This window comes from Cervus elaphus, chromosome 25, assembly GCF_910594005.1.
Source record: "Cervus elaphus chromosome 25, mCerEla1.1, whole genome shotgun sequence".
NCBI lineage: Eukaryota > Metazoa > Chordata > Mammalia > Artiodactyla > Cervidae > Cervus > Cervus elaphus.
Window position 1 is genome coordinate 13,422,613 of NC_057839.1, and position 20,056 is coordinate 13,442,668.

A 20,056-nucleotide genomic window follows, 5' to 3' on the forward strand; every position below is an offset into this window, starting at 1 on the left:
TCAACCAAAGGTTTAAAAGACAGTAATTTTTAATCTCTTTTCAATCAACAAATATAATGGGTTTACTTTACCTTAATTTCTATTCTTGCTCTGTGAGGAAAAAGCTGTCCAATCATAGAAAAGTCAGTTCCTACCATGCTGATGGCTAAAAAAAACATATCTGTCTCTGTAAAAATAAAACATTTAGAAAGACTGAGAATTAATCTTATAAATATTTCAGAGGAAAAAAATCTTACCTAAGTATATAAAAGTGTTAAGTCGCTCAGTCGTGTCCAACTTTTTGCAATCCCATGGACTGTAGCCCACCAACCTCTGCTGTCCATGGGATTTCCCAGGCAAGAATACTGGAGTGGGTTGCAATTTCCTTCTCCAGGGGATCCTCCCTACCCAGGGATCAAACCTGGGTCTCCTGCATTACAGGTAGATTCTTTACCATCTGAGCCACCAGGGAAGCCCTACGTACCTATATATTTTGAGGCAAAAGTAAATTTGACAATACCGAAGTTTTTATTAAAGTCCATCAAATCTTTAATCACAGAAATATACCTAAGAACACATACACAGACATAGTTCAATTTTACTGCAAGGAGCCTCATGGACCTAAGAACACCTCCTTTAAACTCTTATATAAAAATATGGTTTAAAAAATTTGCATGTTCATACTAAAGTAGCTGGAATTTTTAAAAAGACATTCTGCCTATCTGGTCTCAAGTGCCTTGAAGAAAACTTTCAGTCAGAACAAGTATATTGAAAAAAAAGAAAAGAACCAGTATATTGCTGCTATGTAAGCAACTAAGATGTGCTAAGTAGTACATGAAAGGAAAGTAGCTAGAAAAATAGTCAGGAACAGAACTAGCCTCAAGAGAACAGGGCTGGGGAAGTCAGAAATTCATTCTGTATTACTCTGTTGTGTCTGAATTTTGTCCCAAAACAAACTGTACTATTTTTATAATAAAAAGTAAGTAAAACAAACAACAGCATGCAGTAGGTAATATATACTTTCTTTTTTTACATGTACATGTACTTTTTATCATTAAAGACTGCATTATACGATAGTGAGGTAGAATACTATCATGAGCATTAAAAATACTGGTTATTTTTCATTAAAATTATATTTGTTGCACAAGGATTTGACAATGAAGAATATTCCAGCTGAAATGATCATAAGGCTAACTCCTAAAAAGATGTCTAAGATAAAGTCAGAGACATAGTTCCATGGCAAGAGATAGGGAAAGGTGCCAATAAAATTAGCTAGAGAGAAAAACTAGCTGGTTTGCATTTTACTTTTTTTTTTACTCAGGGGATACCTGGTATAACACAGAAATCAAGGAACAAATTCACTTCATTTCCAATAAATAATCTACATAATTCAAAATGAAAATCAGTTACCTTTATTTGACCATGGTTTAGAGTAGTAGCTTTTCCTAAAGCTGGAATATGTAGTTGTAGAACCACGCTCAAATATGGGGTCATTTTCCTCAACAACACAGGGACCTTTTGTCCTTAAAACTTCTACAGTTAAACTGAAAGAAACATATTTTTTTAAATAAATCCACACTAAACACGTAAGGAAAACAGTAAATGAGATTTAATAGTTATATTCTGAAATTTACCATGGCAAAAACCACATCAAAAGTATAATACACAAAACAAAAAAGTAATATACATCTGAAGCATGCATATTTTCCAAGAATCTGCCAATATTCACTTAAAATGTGATTGCTAGGGAGTAAAAATTAAAGCCAACTTGTTTTCAAAACCCTTAATAGCAATATAAAATCTGCAAAATATCTTTGGGCCACCTAAATAACTGTTTTTTACTGACTTCTGCATGTCTCCTACATTTAACATATCTTATCATGCAATACCCAATGGGGGTTATTGAGAAATATAAGCATTTTATATTTATATTTTATATTCCTGCACACAAAGCAGTTAAGTATACTTTTAACAATTCAATGAGCAATAAAATCATCATCACAAAATAGTGGAAAACAACATGCATAAACAATTACTATTAACAGCATTATATTTTCATTTATCATAGAATTTATATCGTGTAAAACAATTTATTATTAATTAAACTGTAAGGAGACTTTCCATCCCTCTTTTTTTTTTTTTTTAACTAGTTTATCTTCTTTTTTTAAGAAACACACATTTGAAAGACAAGTAAGTTTCACACTGCCAGATTTGAGAAATTTAATGTTATAACTAAGAAATTAAGCCAGAAAGTTAATTAAAAACCATAAAATATGTTTCACTGAATTTTCAACAGTTAACACCACACACCAGAATATTGTAATAGTTAATAAATATTGACATCAAGGCTGAATTAATCTTTGAAATGTATGCTTAGTTGCGGACAGCATGTGATTAGTTCAATAGCTCATTTCAACTACCAGTAAAATTAGTAAAACAATGTTAGTAGGTTAGTCCGTGGCAGGTCAGCAGTACCATCTTCTCATATAAAGGACACAATTATAAAAAATTGCTAAAAACTATAAATTAATCTAACCCACCCTTCTATTTATAACATTATGCAATTATAAACATCAGTCAACGTGACAGTAAGAAATATGGAAATTCAATCTCACTCATTAGACAAAACTCATCTGTTCTCAAAACCACAATCTCTCTCTTAACTTACCTTTCTTCATCCAAAATAATAGAACCATCTTCTGCCACTTTTACTCGAGGAACCAGCAAGGGCCCATCATCCAACTCTTCTTCTATTTCTTCGTTATCTTCACCATCAGGAGTAGTCTTGCCTTCTTGCCTACCAAATGTCAAGGTAGGTTAGTTCATACAGCCATCAGAAACATCCCCTGAATACTATGAACTTCTAAAACAAACTACTGCACCTTGAACCTTCTGTTAATAGGTATTTTCCACTTTTGCTATAACCTAACTGAAAATACTATGTGTTACTGAGACCATGGCTATAAGAGTTCCTCAAATTTTATCTAGTAGCATTTCATAGGAGTCTTTATTCTCTTTGAAAAGACAAATAAATGCTCATCTATTCTATCTCAATAGAGCACTGGAGTAAACCATACAGATATTATAAAATTAACAAAAAATAACCCATACAGAATTAATTTTCAGATCATTTTATTACCTCTTCAGAACAATCCTTGGGGGTTAGATTTTCACATCCATTTGATGCTTGGAGAAGATAAATTACTGTTGGTCTACACTACACAACAATAAGAGAAGACCAAGAAGCCAAACACAGTTTTCCAAATAATGGTTCCAAATTCCATATACTTTCCATTCGATTAGATTATCACTTTCAGGTCTTACTGAAAGAAGCATAACCTATAAATCTGTAAAAACAAAACCTATTTCTGGACTTTCCTACAGTGGATAAGAATCCACCTGCCAATGCAAGGGACATGAGTTCAATCTCTAGTCCAGGAAGATTCCACATGTCACAGAGCAGCCAAGCCTATGAGCCCCAACCACTAAGTCTGCATGCTGCAACTAGTGAAGCCTACACGCCTAGCCTGTGCTCCACATGAGAAGTTACCACAAAGAGAAAGCCCACACACTGCACCAAACAGTAGCCCCTGTTCACTGCAACTAGAGAAAGCCCAAGGAAAAACACAGACCCAGGGAAGCCAAAATAATTAAGAAAAAAAAAAAACCAATGCAGATTCTAAGAAAATGATCAGTCATTACAGGGAATTCCCTGGAGGTCCAGTGGTTAGGACTCGGCACATTCACTGCCGTGGCCTGGGTTCAATCCCTGGTCACAGAACTAAGATCCCACAAGCTGCCTGGTATGATCCAAAAAAAAAAAAAAAAGTAATCATTCCTTAAGAATTGTTACTTGAAATAATAACCAGAAAATCCCAATGTTTCTGCTATGTTCCCACAATTACAACTCTACAATAACTTCCAGTGTCCTGGAGGGACTTCTTTATTTTTGGGCCGTGCTGTGTGGCACATGGGATCTTAGTTCCTTGACGAGGGATTGAACCCACACCCCCTGCAGTGTGAGAACAGGGTCTTACCCACTGGACCACCAGGCAAGTCTCTTTTGCAGACATTTCTCAGGAATAAACTAATATATATGACAGTGAAAGCTTGTATGCAAAAAGGGACTCTGTAGGGGTGTCAAAACTATACCTATTGAAGGACAGTATATACAGAATGCTAAGGGAAAAAAATGGAAAGACAGAAAAAGAAAAGGCAAAAGGGGAAAATGGGAAACAAAGAAAAGAAAAGGAAATAGAAAAAAACAGGTTTGCTTGGAGAGACATAGACTAGACTAGAAAGACACATTTAAAGTGTGGTAACATTTGTTGCCTTCAGGAAGAAGGATTAGGTGGCCAAAAACAAAGTTAGAAAGTTTTTCTCAGTACTTTAGTTCCTTTTGAATTTTGTACCATATGAATATCATTATTCTAAAAGAAAATCCTTTTTAATTCTAAAAACTTTAAAATCATAACACTATTTATCTATGTAACACACAAATTACATACATAATGTGAGGCTTTCGTATTGATTTAAATCAAGCAGCTTTTATTCTTGTTATGAGTCTAAAAATTCCTATCATGTGTAACTTAACTAAAATAGGAAGCATCATTTAATTTCATTTTTTAAAAAATTTACCCATAACAGAATATATCCAAAACAGATGAGATGCTTACTCTCTTGTTCGGACTGGTGTCGATGATTTTTCAGTTTTCTTTTCCTGCTCCAGTGAAGAACTATCAAACACAAATAAAAACATACCTTTTAATAAATAAGTAATTTACAGTTTGTCAATTCTATCTGAGGCAAGAAGCAAATAATTTTAACCTGCAATTTTTTTTTTGATATACCATAACACTACCACTAATGATGGTATGGTCCTACACTCAATTTTTCACTCAGAAACTTTTGTTATCAATATAAATAATTTGTTAGACCTTAAGAAGGGAACACTCTTCCTTCAATTCCTCAGCAAGAGCATTAAGGAATCTATGTGGCTTGTTTCCAACTCCTAGATGTCAAACAACTCAAAATCTCAGTTTCTGGCCCTTCCCTCAAGTAGGCCAAAGACCTGCTGAATGTGAAACAGGCTACACTGAAAATATGCCACTACTCCTACATTCACCTTCTACACCATCAACAACACAACAATGAGGGGATTCATTATAATCTCTCTGCCTCTGCAGACTAACTCTGATCAAAGAAGTTCTGTTCTGGTAGGATTGGTTAATCAAATGTTGCTATATTTAATTAGGAGGTAGGGTATAAAAGTTAGATCACCCCTTTAGACCACATTATAGTACATAAGAAATATAAATGGCAATCCAGATTAGAGAAAAGCTGTTTAGTTGGTTTTTACTACAACTTGGTAATATAACAAAGGAAATTTATTTTTAATCTCAGAGGTAAAGGTCATCATTTACCATCCAAGAAAATAGTTACCTGAAATAACACTAATTTTTGTTAAAGAATTCTTATCCAAATGGACATCACATGTGCTAAACATTTCATCAACATGTTTTTGGAAAACATGAACTCTAAAAGTGATACTTAAATCACTAAAAGTGATCACTTAAATCACTATCATACTCAAAGAAAGTAAAATAGAAATAAAGATTACTTACGTCATTGGATTGCTTTCTGGCAGATAATATATGAAGTCTCTCATAGTCATTTTGGAACGATCCGGCGGCCTCTGAGTTTCATTTACGGCATACTTGTTTTTCCATTGCTTCTAGATACACAAACACACAGAGATGCACTGTTATTTGACAAATATAGAAGAACATTAGGAGAATTCCCTGGCAGTTCAGTGGTTAAGACTCCGTGCTTCCACTGCAGGAGACACGGTTCAATTCCTGGTGGGGGCCAAAAAAATATACATAAATTTTTAAAAATTTTAAAAAGAGATTTTTAGATGTGTATATTTAAGTATAAGCCCATTACTACATTCATTGGAAGGGTATTATTGAGTGTATTATTCCCATGATAATTATGCCTAATTTTAGAAAAATTTTATAAACTGATTAAAAAATTGTAGCATGAAAAAACCGCTCTGAGCTTATTTCCTCCTATATAAATAGTGACAGCCACTTCACACAGTTGAGATATTTAAATGAGATAAACATAAAGCACACGGAAGGACTTCCCTGGAGGGCCAGTGGTTAGGACTCCAGGCTTCACTGCCAAGAGCAAGGGTTCAAGCCTTTGAACAGGAAGGGAATTAAGGAACAGGGAACTAAGATCCTGCAAGCCTCAAGGCACAGCCGAAAAAAAGCACCAAGATAAGCGCCTTCCTCTTAGTTAAAAAAACGGGGGCACTCTACAAACCAATAATAAAAGCTGACCTTTCTCGGGCTTACTAATTGGTACACATTAGTCTAAATGTATTTTACCCATATTAACTCATTTAGTCTTCACAACCTTCCAATGAGATGGATACTATTACCAGTCTATTTTACAAGTGAGAAAACAGATATGGAAGATTACTTAAATTGTTCAACATCACATATTAATAGTAAGGGAGGACTCTCAAATTTAGCCCTTAAGTATCAAACTCTAGAGGTTACATGTTTCACTACTCTGTTACATTGCCCTCTCAGAAAAAAAATGCAGACTCTATTATACGTAGACACACATATTTCCCCCATTCATAATTTCCCATATTGTCAGTTTAGAAAATATTACTAATTCATTTTGCTCAACTACACTTGTCATAATTCAAATGAATGTAACTCATGTCAACTGGACATCCTTGCGAAAAATCTCACTGAAGGATCAGTTTATAAATACACTTGTTTGTGAATCTGTATATGTGTGTGTGCACATGCGAAACTTCTATCTGTGGCCTCCACCAAAAACAATGAAAGATATAAAATACAGAAAAATTAATATAGGGGCAAAAATAGCTTATAACTCCATTCTGCTTCTCAATCACTCCAATCTGCTTCTCAGTCTGCTTCTCTTAACAAAGGGAGATACTCTATTAATATGAGGGATCTTATTTGGTTTTGTTTCCCACATGAAAATGCTATAGATGCTTTGGGACTTCCCTGGTGATCCAGGGGCTAAGACTCTGCTCCCAAGGAAGAGGGCCTGGGGTCCCATCCCTGGTCAGGAAACTAGATCCCACATGCTACAACTCAGAGTCCACATGCCACAACTAAAGATCTCGTAAGTTGCAACAAAGATCAAACCAAGGTTCACTGCAGCCAAATAAAAAAATTTTTTAAATGTTACAGACGCTTATTTTTCCTCCAAGTGACAGTAAACTAACATAAAACCAGAAATCTAGCAGGCAACAGTCAAAATTCTGATTTTTCTACCATACCTTCTCTTTCTTCAATTCTTCTTTTAACATTTCTCTCAGTTTCTGGGCTTTGTATATTCGGTATCTGTCTGAACATGGCTGTTTCTCTTTTGCTGGAACAGGGTTTGGCTGTGGAGCTTCTCGATTAACTGTAGATAAAGGATGAGGTTCTGAAGGAACACTGACGCTAGGTTTAACCAGACTAGAAGTACTTGGTATTCGCTTTCTTCTCTGTGAAACAGTAGAGGAAGGCTTACTGGATTCTTCAACATCCTTCCCATCATCAGTCTTTTCAACACTGTTGATATTTAAAAAGAAAAAAAAAAAATGGCATTATGGATCTTCTTTGAAACATTCTAGTCTTAAAAACTAGTCTGACAAAAAAAAAAAAAAACTAGTCTGACAAAAATCCAAAACAGCAAAGCCTTTTGGATTATTAAAATCATAATCAATTATTAAAAATCAATGACTTAAACAGAGGTTGCAATAAGAAGAACATACAATCTATGGGCTCTGACAATCAGCAAAGACCCGCCCAAAAAATAGGAAATATATGATAAAAACAAAGCATATTCCCAAAATGTCAAGTCTAAGAAAGCTGTATTCTTGAACTTAAACAGATCAAGACTACAGAATGAGTAATTCTGTAAATTATCAATAATCATGCATCACATGTACTTAACATTATCTCTGTGAACTTTATTAATTTAACAGCTGAAGCCCAGGAACACTGCCAACTGCAGCTGGTCTCAACACTACAGTAACTGCTATTTGTATTCCACTGTTGGGAGAAATTCTTGAACAAATTCATGTAAAAAACTTGCAAATTACTAAGCATCAGCTGAGATCAACAGAAGAAGTCAAACCAAAAAAAGGAATAAAAAAGAAATTGTCACTTTCCTGTCACAGTATAAAAGAAATTTATACCATCTCACTGTTATTTAATAGGGTTGATTTTCATTGGTTCCCTCACATTTACAGTATAGAAACAGAGGTCATTATTAGCTTAACATATCTTAACTTCAATTACTTTGTTGCCTCACTTTTAAACACCTAAAGATAGGCAACTCTTCCGCATGTCCTGTGCAAGATAGTTTTTATCAATTATCTCTAATCTCAATAACTCTTGAAGTGAGAGTTATCCCCATTTTGCAAATGAGTAAATTCTGCCTGAGCAAAGTCTATAAACTGTAAAATTAAGTAGAAGAATCCTGAATCCAAATGTGATACATGATACATGCTTTTCTGTTCAGAAAACAGGTTCACCAAAGTTAAAGGGACACACCCACAAATCAAAACAAGTAACCAGACCTCCTTTCCACTGACATAAATCAGCAGAATCAAAATAACACTGCTCTTCTTTTAAAAATAAATGTTTTCAAGATTAAAAAAAAAAAACTTACCCTACAATGTACTTCAAAAGGATGAAAGCAGTGGTAACCTAAATGCTCTAATGCTCACTCACACGTGTGAGTTTTCCCGAAGACTGTTAGACCGGGATTCCTCCCACCACCACTTGAAGACATGGTCCTCTCCCCGAGAATCTATACCCTGGAACAAAACCCACACCTGCCACACCGTGGTCAGAGGGAACAATTGCAGTTGGCAGCGTGTTCGTGGGCCTCAACTGTCAGGCTTAGAGCAAGCGAGGGAGTACTTTTACGGTAAACTTTCTTTGCTCAGCTTCCAGGTGACGCGCCCAGAGAGGCGGGGGCAAATGAAAATGCTCCCCTCTGCGAGCACTTACCAGCTCTTGGGAGTCTTTTCTTGGGGCTCCGCTTCCCCGAAATCCACCGGGGGCACATCTGTGGATTCCGCTGGCTTCGGAGCAGAGGCTGCGGCAGGCTCCGGCGGCCTTGGAACCTCTTGTTCACGCTGGGAACTGGGGGCGGTGGAGGCCCTGGCGCCTGCTCCGGGCCTGACATTCGGCTTCACGCTAAGGCGTGCCCTGCGGAACATGGCGGAGCCAGGGGGCCCGGGGAGGCGGCCCCAGGGCCGCTCGCAGCCCCGAGCCCCGGCCGCTGCCCGCAGAGGGCTTTAGGAACTACGCCCTTCCCACAAAGCCACACCACCAGCCCAGCGGCCAGCTACCGCAATTTCGCGCCCCCGCCACCGCTCGGGATCTCCCGCCGCCGCCTCTTCTTCATGACCCTGCTACGCTAATAGCCAAGTTTTCTCCTATACCTTGCTCCCCCGCCCTCGGAGAGCGCCGGAACTGATCACGTCATCATCCAGCGCCGGAGAATGACGTACAGCTACGGGAGCCATGGTAACTGTCAACTAGGGAGCCTTGGGTTACCTGGGAACCGGAAATACTGAAAGAGAGACTTGTGGCAGTGTGCTCTTCCCTCTCCTGGGGTCCTTAGGAGTTGTTCAAAAGAGGAGAAGGAAGTAGTAAATCCCTCAGCCCACACCTTGATGGAAATTATTAAAATTGCTGGCCTTGGGACTTCCCTGATGATCCAGTGATCCCATTGCAGAGGGCACTGGGTTCCATCCTTGGTTGGGCAAATAAGATCCCACCCGCCAGGTAGTGTGACCAAAAAATTCTTTTTAAACTACTGGCCATTTAGAGGGTCCTGTAGAACACTGTCTGTTCGTCAGCACATCTTAAGGCTTAAAAATTCTAAATTGAAGGGACTGCTCTGGTGGTCCAGTGGTTAAGAATTGTTGATCCAATGCAAGGTATATGGGTCTCATCCCTGGTGCAGGAACTAAGATTCCACAGGCCAAGGGGCAACTAAGCCCCTGCACCTCATCTATTGAGCCCACACTCTAGAGCCCACAAGCTGAAGTCCTGAAGCCTTTGGGTCCTAGATCCTGTGCTCAGCAACAAGGAAAACCACCACAATAACAACGTGAACAGCAACTAGAGTAGCCCTGCCTTACCACAACTAGAGAAAAAGCCCACCAGCTGCAACAAAGACCAGCACAGCTATAAACAAATGAGGTAAAAAATAAAGTTCTCAAAAAAATTCTAAATTGAGTAGAATGTAGATTAGAAATTCAAGTGTGAAGAAAGTGGTAATAGTTAATTTCCAGGAAGGGAACCATGTTTCTGGGAAGTAAGTCATGGGAAGAACAACATTCACTGTATATCTTGTTTACTGTTTAACGTGAATATAATCTCTGTTCAAAAATTATTATAGTTAATGGGAATTCCCTGAAGGTCCAGTGGTTAGCACTCTGCACTTTCACTGCCAAGGGCACTGGTTTCATCTCTGGTCAGGGAACTAAGACCCCACAAACCTTGTGACACAGTCAAAAATTAAAAGAAATTTAAAAGTTACTATATTTAAACTTTGTAAATTAATGTGAACATTCTTAATATGCTTCAAGAGGGAGCAATAGAGCAATAAGCAAGGCATACTGGGTGGCAGAGAAAAATTCAAGAGAACAAGATAATTTAAGAATTATTAAATACCATGAAAGAAATTTAAAGGAAATTATGACAGAGGTTAATGGGAGGCTGGCTTACTCTATGTAGGGTGGTTAGGGAAGTGCTCTATGATGAGAGAGAAAATGTCCAGAGAACAGGCTGAGACTGTAGACTGTGGGCCTGTGTTTGAACTGGTTATACAAGTGCCCTGACTCATAGGTGGAAAACAAAGACCTGACTTCCTTCTTAGAAGGAGAAGAAAATTCTACAAGAACATCTTACTACATTAACAACAAAATGTCAAAGGAATAAAATCCTGAACTGATTAAAGAGATTGCTAGTTCATCCAGAAACAGAGAGAAAAGAGACAAGTGTTTTTAAGAGTAGGAAAACAAGGCTGAAAAGTCAGAAGAGATTCCTTTAAGACTGGGAAGGAAATGAAGGTCTGATGTGGGCTCCCTCCAGTACTCTGGAGAGGGAACAAGACCTCAAACACACATAAGAAATCTCAAGGACTTGATAAAAATAACCCTGCTGAAGATATCTCACGAATCTCGGAGCTACTGCCAGAACCATACAGCCTTGGACAGCATATTCTGGTATACATTGAAGACACCAGACCTTTCCCCAAGTGTCCTGTTGCACCTAAGAGTCTGTGGTATTCACACAATTCTGCAGGTAAAGAAGTAAATAATGACTAGGATTTAATTTCTCATTTGTAAAGGGATGGGAATAGAGTCAGATTCAATTTTACTATTTAAGATAAAATCATAAGATATTTTTACATATCAAAGTTGGTATAGTCTTAACAGTATTATAATTTTAAAAGTCCTCAGTTTTCTCTGGCAGACACACATATTACTTGTATACATAGTATATATCATGTGTATCCCTGAAACTCAAAAACTATATTTGTAGCTGCAAAGAAAACAATCGATTAGACTCTTAAGACCACACACAGAGACAATTCTACCACTTTAGTCCCAAACTCCCCTCCCTTCCTCTTTAGATGATCTCTTTATCTCTATAAAGAAAATCAATCTTTTCCCCTGCTCGAGTTACTGCAGAAGAGGACTCGAAGGGGAAACAGACACCTGCCCTGTAAGGAGACTGAGGAGGATGAGTGGGATCCAGGGATAGGGGTAAGCAGGACAGGCTCTGGAAGGTTGAAAGAATGATGACAATATAACTAACATGTGAGTACATTCCTGTGCTGGGCAATGAGCACTTCACATATTCGATGAGTGAAGGAGGTACAATTACCTCCCCAATTTTTAGGTAAGGAAGTGTTAATGCAATGAAATGACATTCCCAAGTTCACACACCTACTCATTGGGAAAGCTGGGCTTTCAATATCCAGATATTCCACGTCCAGAACCCTCAGGTAGTTTTTATGAGGTGAAATAAAAATTGTTGAAGCTTGGTCGTATATACTTAGAGGTCCATCATGGTATTTTCTATACCTTTGTATATATGAAACCTTTCAAATTAAAGACTTTAAAAAAATAGGGTGATTTTAGGGTGTCCAGACAAACTCTACACATTTCTATGTGTAGACAGTTTGTCATAGAGAAATAGACAAAGAAAATAAGCACCAAGCATCTACACATCTGTTTCTAGCAATGGTAGATGCTCCACGGCTTTTATGTAAGTTTAAGGTTCAGTTCAGTTCAGTCACTTAGTCATGTCTGACTCTTTGCGACCCCATGAATTGCAGCATGCCAGGCCTCCCTGTCCATCACCAACTCCCGGAGTATACCCAAACTCATGTCCATTGAGTTGGTTATGCCATCCAACCATCTTATCCTCTGTCGTCCCCTTCTCCTCCCACCTTCAACTTTCCCAGCATCAGGGTCTTTTCAAATGAGTCAGTTCTTCGAATCAGGTAGCCAAAGTATTGGAGTGTCAGCTTCAACATCAGTCCTTCCAATGAACACCCAGGACTGATCTCCTTTAGGATGGACTGGTTGGATCTCCTGGCAGTCCAAGTGATGTTCAAAAGTGTTCTCTAACACCACAGTTCAAAAGCATCAATTCTTCAGCGCTCAGCTTTCTTTACAGTCCAACTCTCACATCCATACATGACTACTGCAAAAACCACAGCCTTGACTAGACGGACCTTTGTTGGTAAAGTAATGTCTCTGCTTTTTAATGTGCTGTCTAGGTTGGTCATAACTTTTATTCTCGGCTATTTTGAATTGATGATAAGACTGCATTCCCTAACATTCTCTCCCCATCACACAACCCAAGCACAGATCCACAGAACTCTAAAGTACTATCCACCATGACAAGCAGACTGGGATCAAATGGGAAATGAAGAGACTTGAGAGTCCTTTTTAAATTTGAACCTCACTTCTACCAGTCCCTGCTTATTAGGTCTGCGCTTCTGGTCTCAGAGTCTCAGGCTCCTCTTTCCTAAAATGAAAATTAAGCCTACCTTGGGCTTCCCTGGTGGCTCATATGGTAAAGAATTCGCCTGCAATGTGGGAGACCTGGATTCGATCCCTGGGTTGGGAAGATCCCCTGGAGGAGGGCATGGCAACCCGCTCCAGTGTTCTTGCCTGGAGAATCCCATGGCAGTCCCTGAGGTCGCAGAGTCGGCCACGACTGAACAACTAAGCACCGCACAGCACAAGCCTACCTTGCAGGCTTGGTGCGTGAATAAAGAAGGAAAAACGTAAAGGGCCAACATTGCCTTTCACAGTTAACCTTCAACCTGTTCGGTCCCCCTTCTCTCCGTTCGGCCTCTACAGTGGGATGCGGGAGACAACAACAACAAAAGCGAATGTTCTTTGTCGAAAAAGTTATAGATACTGTTGTGTTTACGTTTTCACCAAAAATACGGGGGCTAGTGAAGCCCCAGTGCCCCGGATACAGGGGTGGGAAATCCGCACACGCTTCTACCTCTCTCAGACTCAAGGAGCCGCTTTCAGGACGCTACCAAACTTGCACGGCCGAAGGGACCCCTGAGACCGACCTCCGGTGCCACTCCCGCAGCTGCGGCTTGGGAGCCCCCCAGAGCACGGCCCCGCCCTCCTGGCCGCGCACGCGCAGGCGCTCGCCGGCCACGCCGGCGGCTGTTGTCGGCTCTCGGTGGGCGGGGCCGCCGGCAGAGCACAGGCGTATCTCGGCGGGGGCTCGGTCTTCCAGATCAACGCGTGGGCACGGCGGCTGAGCGTGCGAGGCGGCCGTTGCTTTTCCGAGTCATTCTCTTCCAGGCTCGGTCCGGTTGTCATCATGGCCCGTGAGTGTGCGGACCGGTAGGGAAAGCGGCGGGGAGTGTCCTGCGAGGAAGTCGAGCTCCGCGGCGTGGCGGGCGAGGAGGCAGGGGCGGGCTGGTGAAACCCCTTTGGTCTAGCAGCTACGCGGACCAGGCTTTTAGTCCGCGGAGGGAGTGGGGCGATTGAGTCTGGTCCGGCCTGAAAGGTCTGGCAGGTAGGTGTCTGCCTCACAGGTGCGAGTTGACACGTAAGGAACCCCTCCCCGGAGGTGAGGTGTGTGGAGGAGATACCTGGGAGCGAGGTCCTAGGTTTGGAGGTGGTTTATGCTGGTACTTAATACTTAAAGTCCTGAGGCCTAATGAGCACAGGGTCTCCTCCCTAGTTCTTTGTTTGGCCCTGGAAGGTAGTGTCTTGGAAACATCTGTATTTGCTCGCTTAACAGTTGAATTACAGTGGGCCAACTTACGCAAGGGTTTCCCTGGTAGCTCAGCGGTAAAGAACCCGCCTGCCAATACAGGAGATGCAGGCTCGATCCCTGGGTCTGGAAGATCCCCTGGAGAAAGAAACGGCAACCCACTCCAGTATTCTTGCGTGGGAAATCCCATGAACAGAGGAGCCTGGCGGGCTACAGTCCATGGGGGTCGGAAAAGAAATCGGGCACGACTGAGCGACTAAAAACAACAAAATGTGTGCGAGATATGATCTGTGGTGTGGATCTTTCTCTCTTCATCTCAAAAAGCCAGACCTTATTTTAGGATACTGGCCCATATAGACAGACCATTGGAATGCCTCTTTTAAGAGGTCTGGTATTTATAGTAAGTGAGCACCTTAACGGGTACCATAATATTAAGAACTTAAGTGTTTTCCTTTAAGCTTCCTCCTTGTCAGATCCCTAGACACCTTTCCATGCAGTAGGCTGCTGGCTCATCTCTTCAAAAGCAAACTTCAGATCCTTTTAAATAAGAGCCTTAGAATGGAATTATTAATTTTGGAGATGGAAAAATAACATGACTGTTTCTCTTTGTAGGTGGAAATCAGCGAGAACTTGCCCGCCAGAAAAACATGAAGAAATCCCAGGAAATTAGTAAGGGAAAAAGAAAAGAGGATAGCCTGACTACCTCTCAGAGGAAGCAGCGGTAAGTGATACTGAAGGAATTCTCAAGTCACAAAAGTTTTCATTTTTGAAGAATGGAAAGCAGTTTTTAAGTTCTTAGTAGAATGAGGCCTAACCTGCAGGAACAGGTAACAGCTGCCCATCGGTTATGTGCCAGTCATACTAAAACTATGTGGGGTAGTCATTATCCCAACTCAAGGATGAAGAATTTGAAGCTCTCAAGCTATAATTTGTCTTGCAGAGAATTCCATTCAACTCCACAACAACCGTAAGAATTTCATTTAGCTTCTGTGTGCAAAGAATTGTTAGGTGCTAAGGATAAACATTTTCAAAGCAGACATCCTACCTATACTTGTCTGTATGACAGGTCACCAATTATATTGATAACTCTTTTGAGAGAGCCACAAAGTATATGTAGTTATATCTTCAGAAGCCACTGACTTGGAGAGAATGCAGATGTACAGCCTTGATATATGACTATAAATGACCAATAATATAAAGTTGCTACAGAAATACTTTAACACTACAGCTTAAGGGTTTTTTTTAGGAAAATCATTCATTTTTCTAAAAAAAAAAGCGAAATTTTATTCTAAAATCAAATTTTGTTGTTCATGTGAAACTTGGAGATCAGGTGAATAATTGATGGCACAGGCTTCATTATGGCTTCTCTGCGGTCCTCAAGCCTGGCTACACATTAGAACCACCTGGGAAACCTCGACGTCTGCTCAAACCTATGTTTGAGCACCCAGTCCTGATTTAATTGGCCTGGGGTTGGATATTAAAAGGTGCTTTAGGAAGACTTCCGTGGTGGTCCAGTGGCTAAGACTCTGTGCTGGTCCTGGAATTAAGATCCCGTATGCCACCATTCTGCATAGCCCCCCCATAAGGTGCTCTAGGTAAGACATTTTATTATACTTAAGTTAAACCTGATTTTAAAAGTTCCCTAGGTGATTCTGATATACAGCCAGAGTTTAATGAGGTTGAATCCCTTAATTACCACTTCACACTGTCTTTCTATGACATTTCTTGTTAAAGTGATAAGCTTTGCTTTAAATTTGCTTAGATAGGAGTGGAGCTGAACCAATCAGTGGAGTGGTACAGGTCAGTAACCCTGAAATAATATTTTTGTTGGGAAACCGAGTACAGCTTGGCTTAGTGATAGCCACTGCTTAATGACTACCCACTATTTACAAAGCTCTCTGCTCGGTGCTCTATATTAACCTCTATTCATTCCAGTCCTGAAAAGTAGTGCTAGCCTCAGTGCATGCCATGAGAGATTGAGGCTCTGAACATCAATAACACTACTGGTGTCATACAGCGGACACGGCAGAGTTTGGTCACAAACAGAAAATAACTTTTCATTCAGGACACCTCATTTTTTTTGGTAACTGTCTTGTTTTTCCTTCCTTCTCATTCTTTATTTTTGCTATTGGCTTTACAGAAATGTCTTAATGACATGGACAGAGCTACTCATCCTGAACTAAAACCTAATATTAAATATGCAGTGACAATATAGTAAAGAGCCTAGACTTTGAAACTGGACAAACCTTGGTTTTTATGTGATTTGAGGCAGATGAGTTAGCTCTAAGCCTTTAACTTTTAAACCTGAAACATAAAGACAATAACTCAAAGTTGTTGTGGGATTTAATTCAGAGCCAGCAAAGTGCCTGGCACATTGGAGCTGTTGAATATATAGTGATTTAATATGTTTTTAATATGGGCTCATGGACCATCCAGCCCAAGTAGTTTGGTCTTAGTTCACAGTACTTGCAGGTTCAACCAGAGACACAAAGGGTTAAGAATATGCCCTGAATATCCTGCTGGAGTATAATCCATTTTTCATCACTAGCTATTTGGCTTTTGGCTTGTAAGAAACTGAATTGCTTAATATAATGACATCTATGTCCTAATCCTAGGCATCACTTAAGATATCTAGAACACTTCAGAAATGCCCCTTTCATGAAAAAATTTAGAGTGAATTAACTGTGTTGACAATCAAGAATAATCGCCATTATTTCTGCATATAACTGCCTCATGTCAAATGATGTGTATATGTGTGGTATATACGAAACATTAGGACACACACACATGCCTGAGTACAAATTGTATTCAAACTAAGACCTGACTTAAGAATTTCCGTTCTTTGCCTTCCCATTCCATCTCCAGCCATGAAAATGGAAAGACGTGAAATTGTATATCTTCTTTTTAATTGTCTTCTAAGATACTGAATGGATTATTATAGAATACAAGGGAGAACATAGTTTTTCTATAACGACTTATAGCCTTTTTCCCCATTATAGGGACTCTGAGATCATGCAACAAAAGCAGAAGGCAGCCAATGAGAAGAAGTCTATGCAAACAAGAGAAAAATAATGACTATCTGGAAAACCTGGGTGCTACTGCTAACTAGGTGTATCATAAGCTCTATGATCAAGATTTTGTAGAGTGAACAGTCAGTACATATGTTATATCCTTATAAAACTATTTTAAACTTTTCCTTCCAACCTGACTTAGTGTGATGTTTCAGAACCATTCTTCAAAGAATAAAACACTAACCATGCATATGACATATTGGTGAACATTATTTTTTTTATCAGCAGTAAGCATTTATATAATTTATTAGAAAGGTAATATGGTCAGGTAATAGAATCTTGTATACAAGTCTAGAATCTTTGCCATAAACTTTGTTAAAGTAGATCTTTAAAGTCTACTTTATAATAATAGTATAATAGTTTCTATATAGCATATAGTAATATATATAACATAGTATAACAGAATTTAAGATACATTTATCTAATTTTGCTTTGTAATCAACTAGTTTGCTTGAAGAATTTACAAAATAGTGCAAACAACTTGGAACAACAACGAAAAGAGGGTAAACTAAATGAAGCCTCAGTAAGAACTCTACTTCGAGCTTTAAAATTTTCTGGAATAAGTGCCTTTTTTAAAGGCTTTTTTTTTTTTAGAGCAAAATTAGGGTCACAGCAAAATTTATTAGCTTTTTGGTATACTCCCTGGCCTTACTCACGCATAGCCTCCCCGTTACGAGCATCCCCGGCCAGAGTGGTACCTTTCTTATAACTAATGAATCTACATTGACACATCATTATTACCCAAAGTACAGAGTTTACATTAGGATTCACTCTTAGTGTTCTAAGAGTACCTCTTTTTTTATGGATAAGTTAATATTGTTTGCAGTCTAATTGTTTCCACGTGTAAGTGAAACTCTATGGTATTTGTCTTTGACTTACTTTAAGTGTAATTCCTACCAAGTCCATGAACATTGTTGCAAATGGCAAAATTTCATTTTTTTTTAAATCGCTGAGTAGTATTTAATTGTGTGTATGTGTGAATCTGTACACACATCTTCTTTATCCATTCATCTGTTGATGGGACACCAGATTGCTTCCATATCTTAGCTATTGTAAATAATGCTGCTGTGCACATTGGGGTGCATGCATGTTTTCATTTTCTCCAGATACTGTAAAGAGTGTTATTGCTGGATCATATGGTAGTTCTAGTTTTAGTTTTTTAAGGATCATCCATGGTGTTTTCCACAGTGGCTATACCAATTTACATACCCACCAACAGTGTACAAGTGTTCCCTTTTCTCCACGTCCTATGTTTTATGTTTTTGATATATTTTACATGTTTTTATTTTATGCATTACTTAGCTTCTAATTGTAGTTTTAGTTGCTTTTGTCTTTTAACCTTCATACTAGCTTTTTACTGGCTGATCCACTGCCTTTATTATATATATGTGCCAAATTTAATCTGTTCTGAGACTCTTCAAAAATTTGTAATTTGATTTTAAATTTGGAAATACATTAACTTAGAGAAACTGACGTTTGAAACCTCACTCTATTCTGAAGTAAACATGCATATTTATTGCAAGAAGAATGAAAATATCGAAGTGATGAATAACTTTAAAGTATTACTCAAATACTTGATTTTTCACATCATACAATTCAGGTTTTTACTAATCATCAATTACGTCTACCACTACATGAATGGACAAATCTTTAAGAGTTCACCTAACATCTTAATGATGGTTCTAGTGATCTTGAACCAGATCTGGTTCTAGGTCACTTACCAATGGTACCAACTATAAACAGGGTGGAATCCTAAGTGTCTCTAATATGAATAAGGCAAACGTGTTTTAGCCTGAGTTATCTTCATATTAACACAGATTTTCAGTTAAAATAAAGCTGTGTTCTATTGTGGGGGTTATCTTTCATCTTCAAAACTTTATATGATGGTGGTACTTCCCTAGTGGTCCAGTGGTTAAAGGTCTGCACTTCCAATGCCAGGGGCATGGGTTTGATCCCTGACCAGGAAACTTAAGATCCCACATACCACATGGTAAAAAAAAAAAAAAAAAAACTTTATATGATGGTGCACACAAGGTCAAAAGGATTCCAACAACTTAAGTTACATTCCAATAAAAGATATGATGAAGACTGATTGTACCACAAAGATTCTTTATGAGTCTGATTTCTGTAATTCTATCTCCAGAATTTCTTTAGAGTGATAAGCCTTGAGTCCAAAGAGCTTGTTATGCTTGAAGCCACATCCTTCCTTTTTCTTTTTTTTTTTGTGGCCAAACTGTGTGGCATGCAGCAGGATCCTGGTTCCCTGACCAGGAATCAAACCCACTCCCTCTGCAGTGGAAGGGTAGAGTCCCAACCACTGGACCACCAGGGAAGTCCCCCTTTATTTCCTTTTAAAAAAAATGAATAATTTTCATGTCTAAAATATCCTGTGTAGAGGAATGACTTTAGACTTTTCAAAAGTCTATTCTTGAGACTTCCTTGCTGGTACAGTGGTTAAGACTCTGAGCTTCCAAAGTGGGCAGGGGTCTGGGTGTGGGGATTGTTTGACCCCTGGTCAGGGAACTAGTAAACAGTAAAAAGTCTGCCTGAAATACAGGAGACCCCGGTTCGATTACTGGGTCAGGAAGATTCTCTGGAGAAGGGAATGGCAACCCACTCCAGTATTCTTGCCTGGAGAATTCCATGGACAGAGAAGCCTGGTAGGCTACAGGTCACGGGGTC

At 39.1% G+C, this 20,056-nt stretch overlaps 2 protein-coding genes across 3 annotated transcripts in view; one reads left to right on the forward strand and one right to left on the reverse strand.

Moving 5' to 3' along the window:
* The window catches only part of BDP1 (B double prime 1, subunit of RNA polymerase III transcription initiation factor IIIB), a 79,104-nt gene extending 69,592 nt beyond the window's left edge, over nucleotides 1-9,512 (reverse strand). The window contains exons 1-7 of one of the 2 annotated variants that reach the window (XM_043887228.1): nucleotides 9,036-9,512; nucleotides 7,310-7,586; nucleotides 5,604-5,713; nucleotides 4,656-4,715; nucleotides 2,648-2,776; nucleotides 1,390-1,523; nucleotides 72-166 (exon numbers count right to left, since the gene is read on the reverse strand). In XM_043887228.1, coding sequence (XP_043743163.1) covers nucleotides 72-166; nucleotides 1,390-1,523; nucleotides 2,648-2,776; nucleotides 4,656-4,715; nucleotides 5,604-5,713; nucleotides 7,310-7,586; nucleotides 9,036-9,247 — 1,017 coding nt within the window. In that variant the 5' untranslated portion in view covers nucleotides 9,248-9,512. The remainder of the gene's footprint in view (nucleotides 1-71; nucleotides 167-1,389; nucleotides 1,524-2,647; nucleotides 2,777-4,655; nucleotides 4,716-5,603; nucleotides 5,714-7,309; nucleotides 7,587-9,035) is intronic. The other variant, XM_043887227.1, reaches the window with a different exon arrangement.
* Nucleotides 9,513-13,741: 4,229 nt separating this feature from the next.
* On the forward strand, nucleotides 13,742-17,681 carry LOC122683900 (small EDRK-rich factor 1). Its single transcript, XM_043887827.1, has 3 exons — nucleotides 13,742-13,911; nucleotides 14,916-15,024; nucleotides 17,303-17,681. Exons 1-3 carry the CDS (start codon nucleotides 13,905-13,907, stop codon nucleotides 17,373-17,375), a joined length of 189 nt encoding a protein of 62 aa, XP_043743762.1. The 5' UTR covers nucleotides 13,742-13,904; the 3' UTR covers nucleotides 17,376-17,681.
* Nucleotides 17,682-20,056: the final 2,375 nt, after the last annotated feature.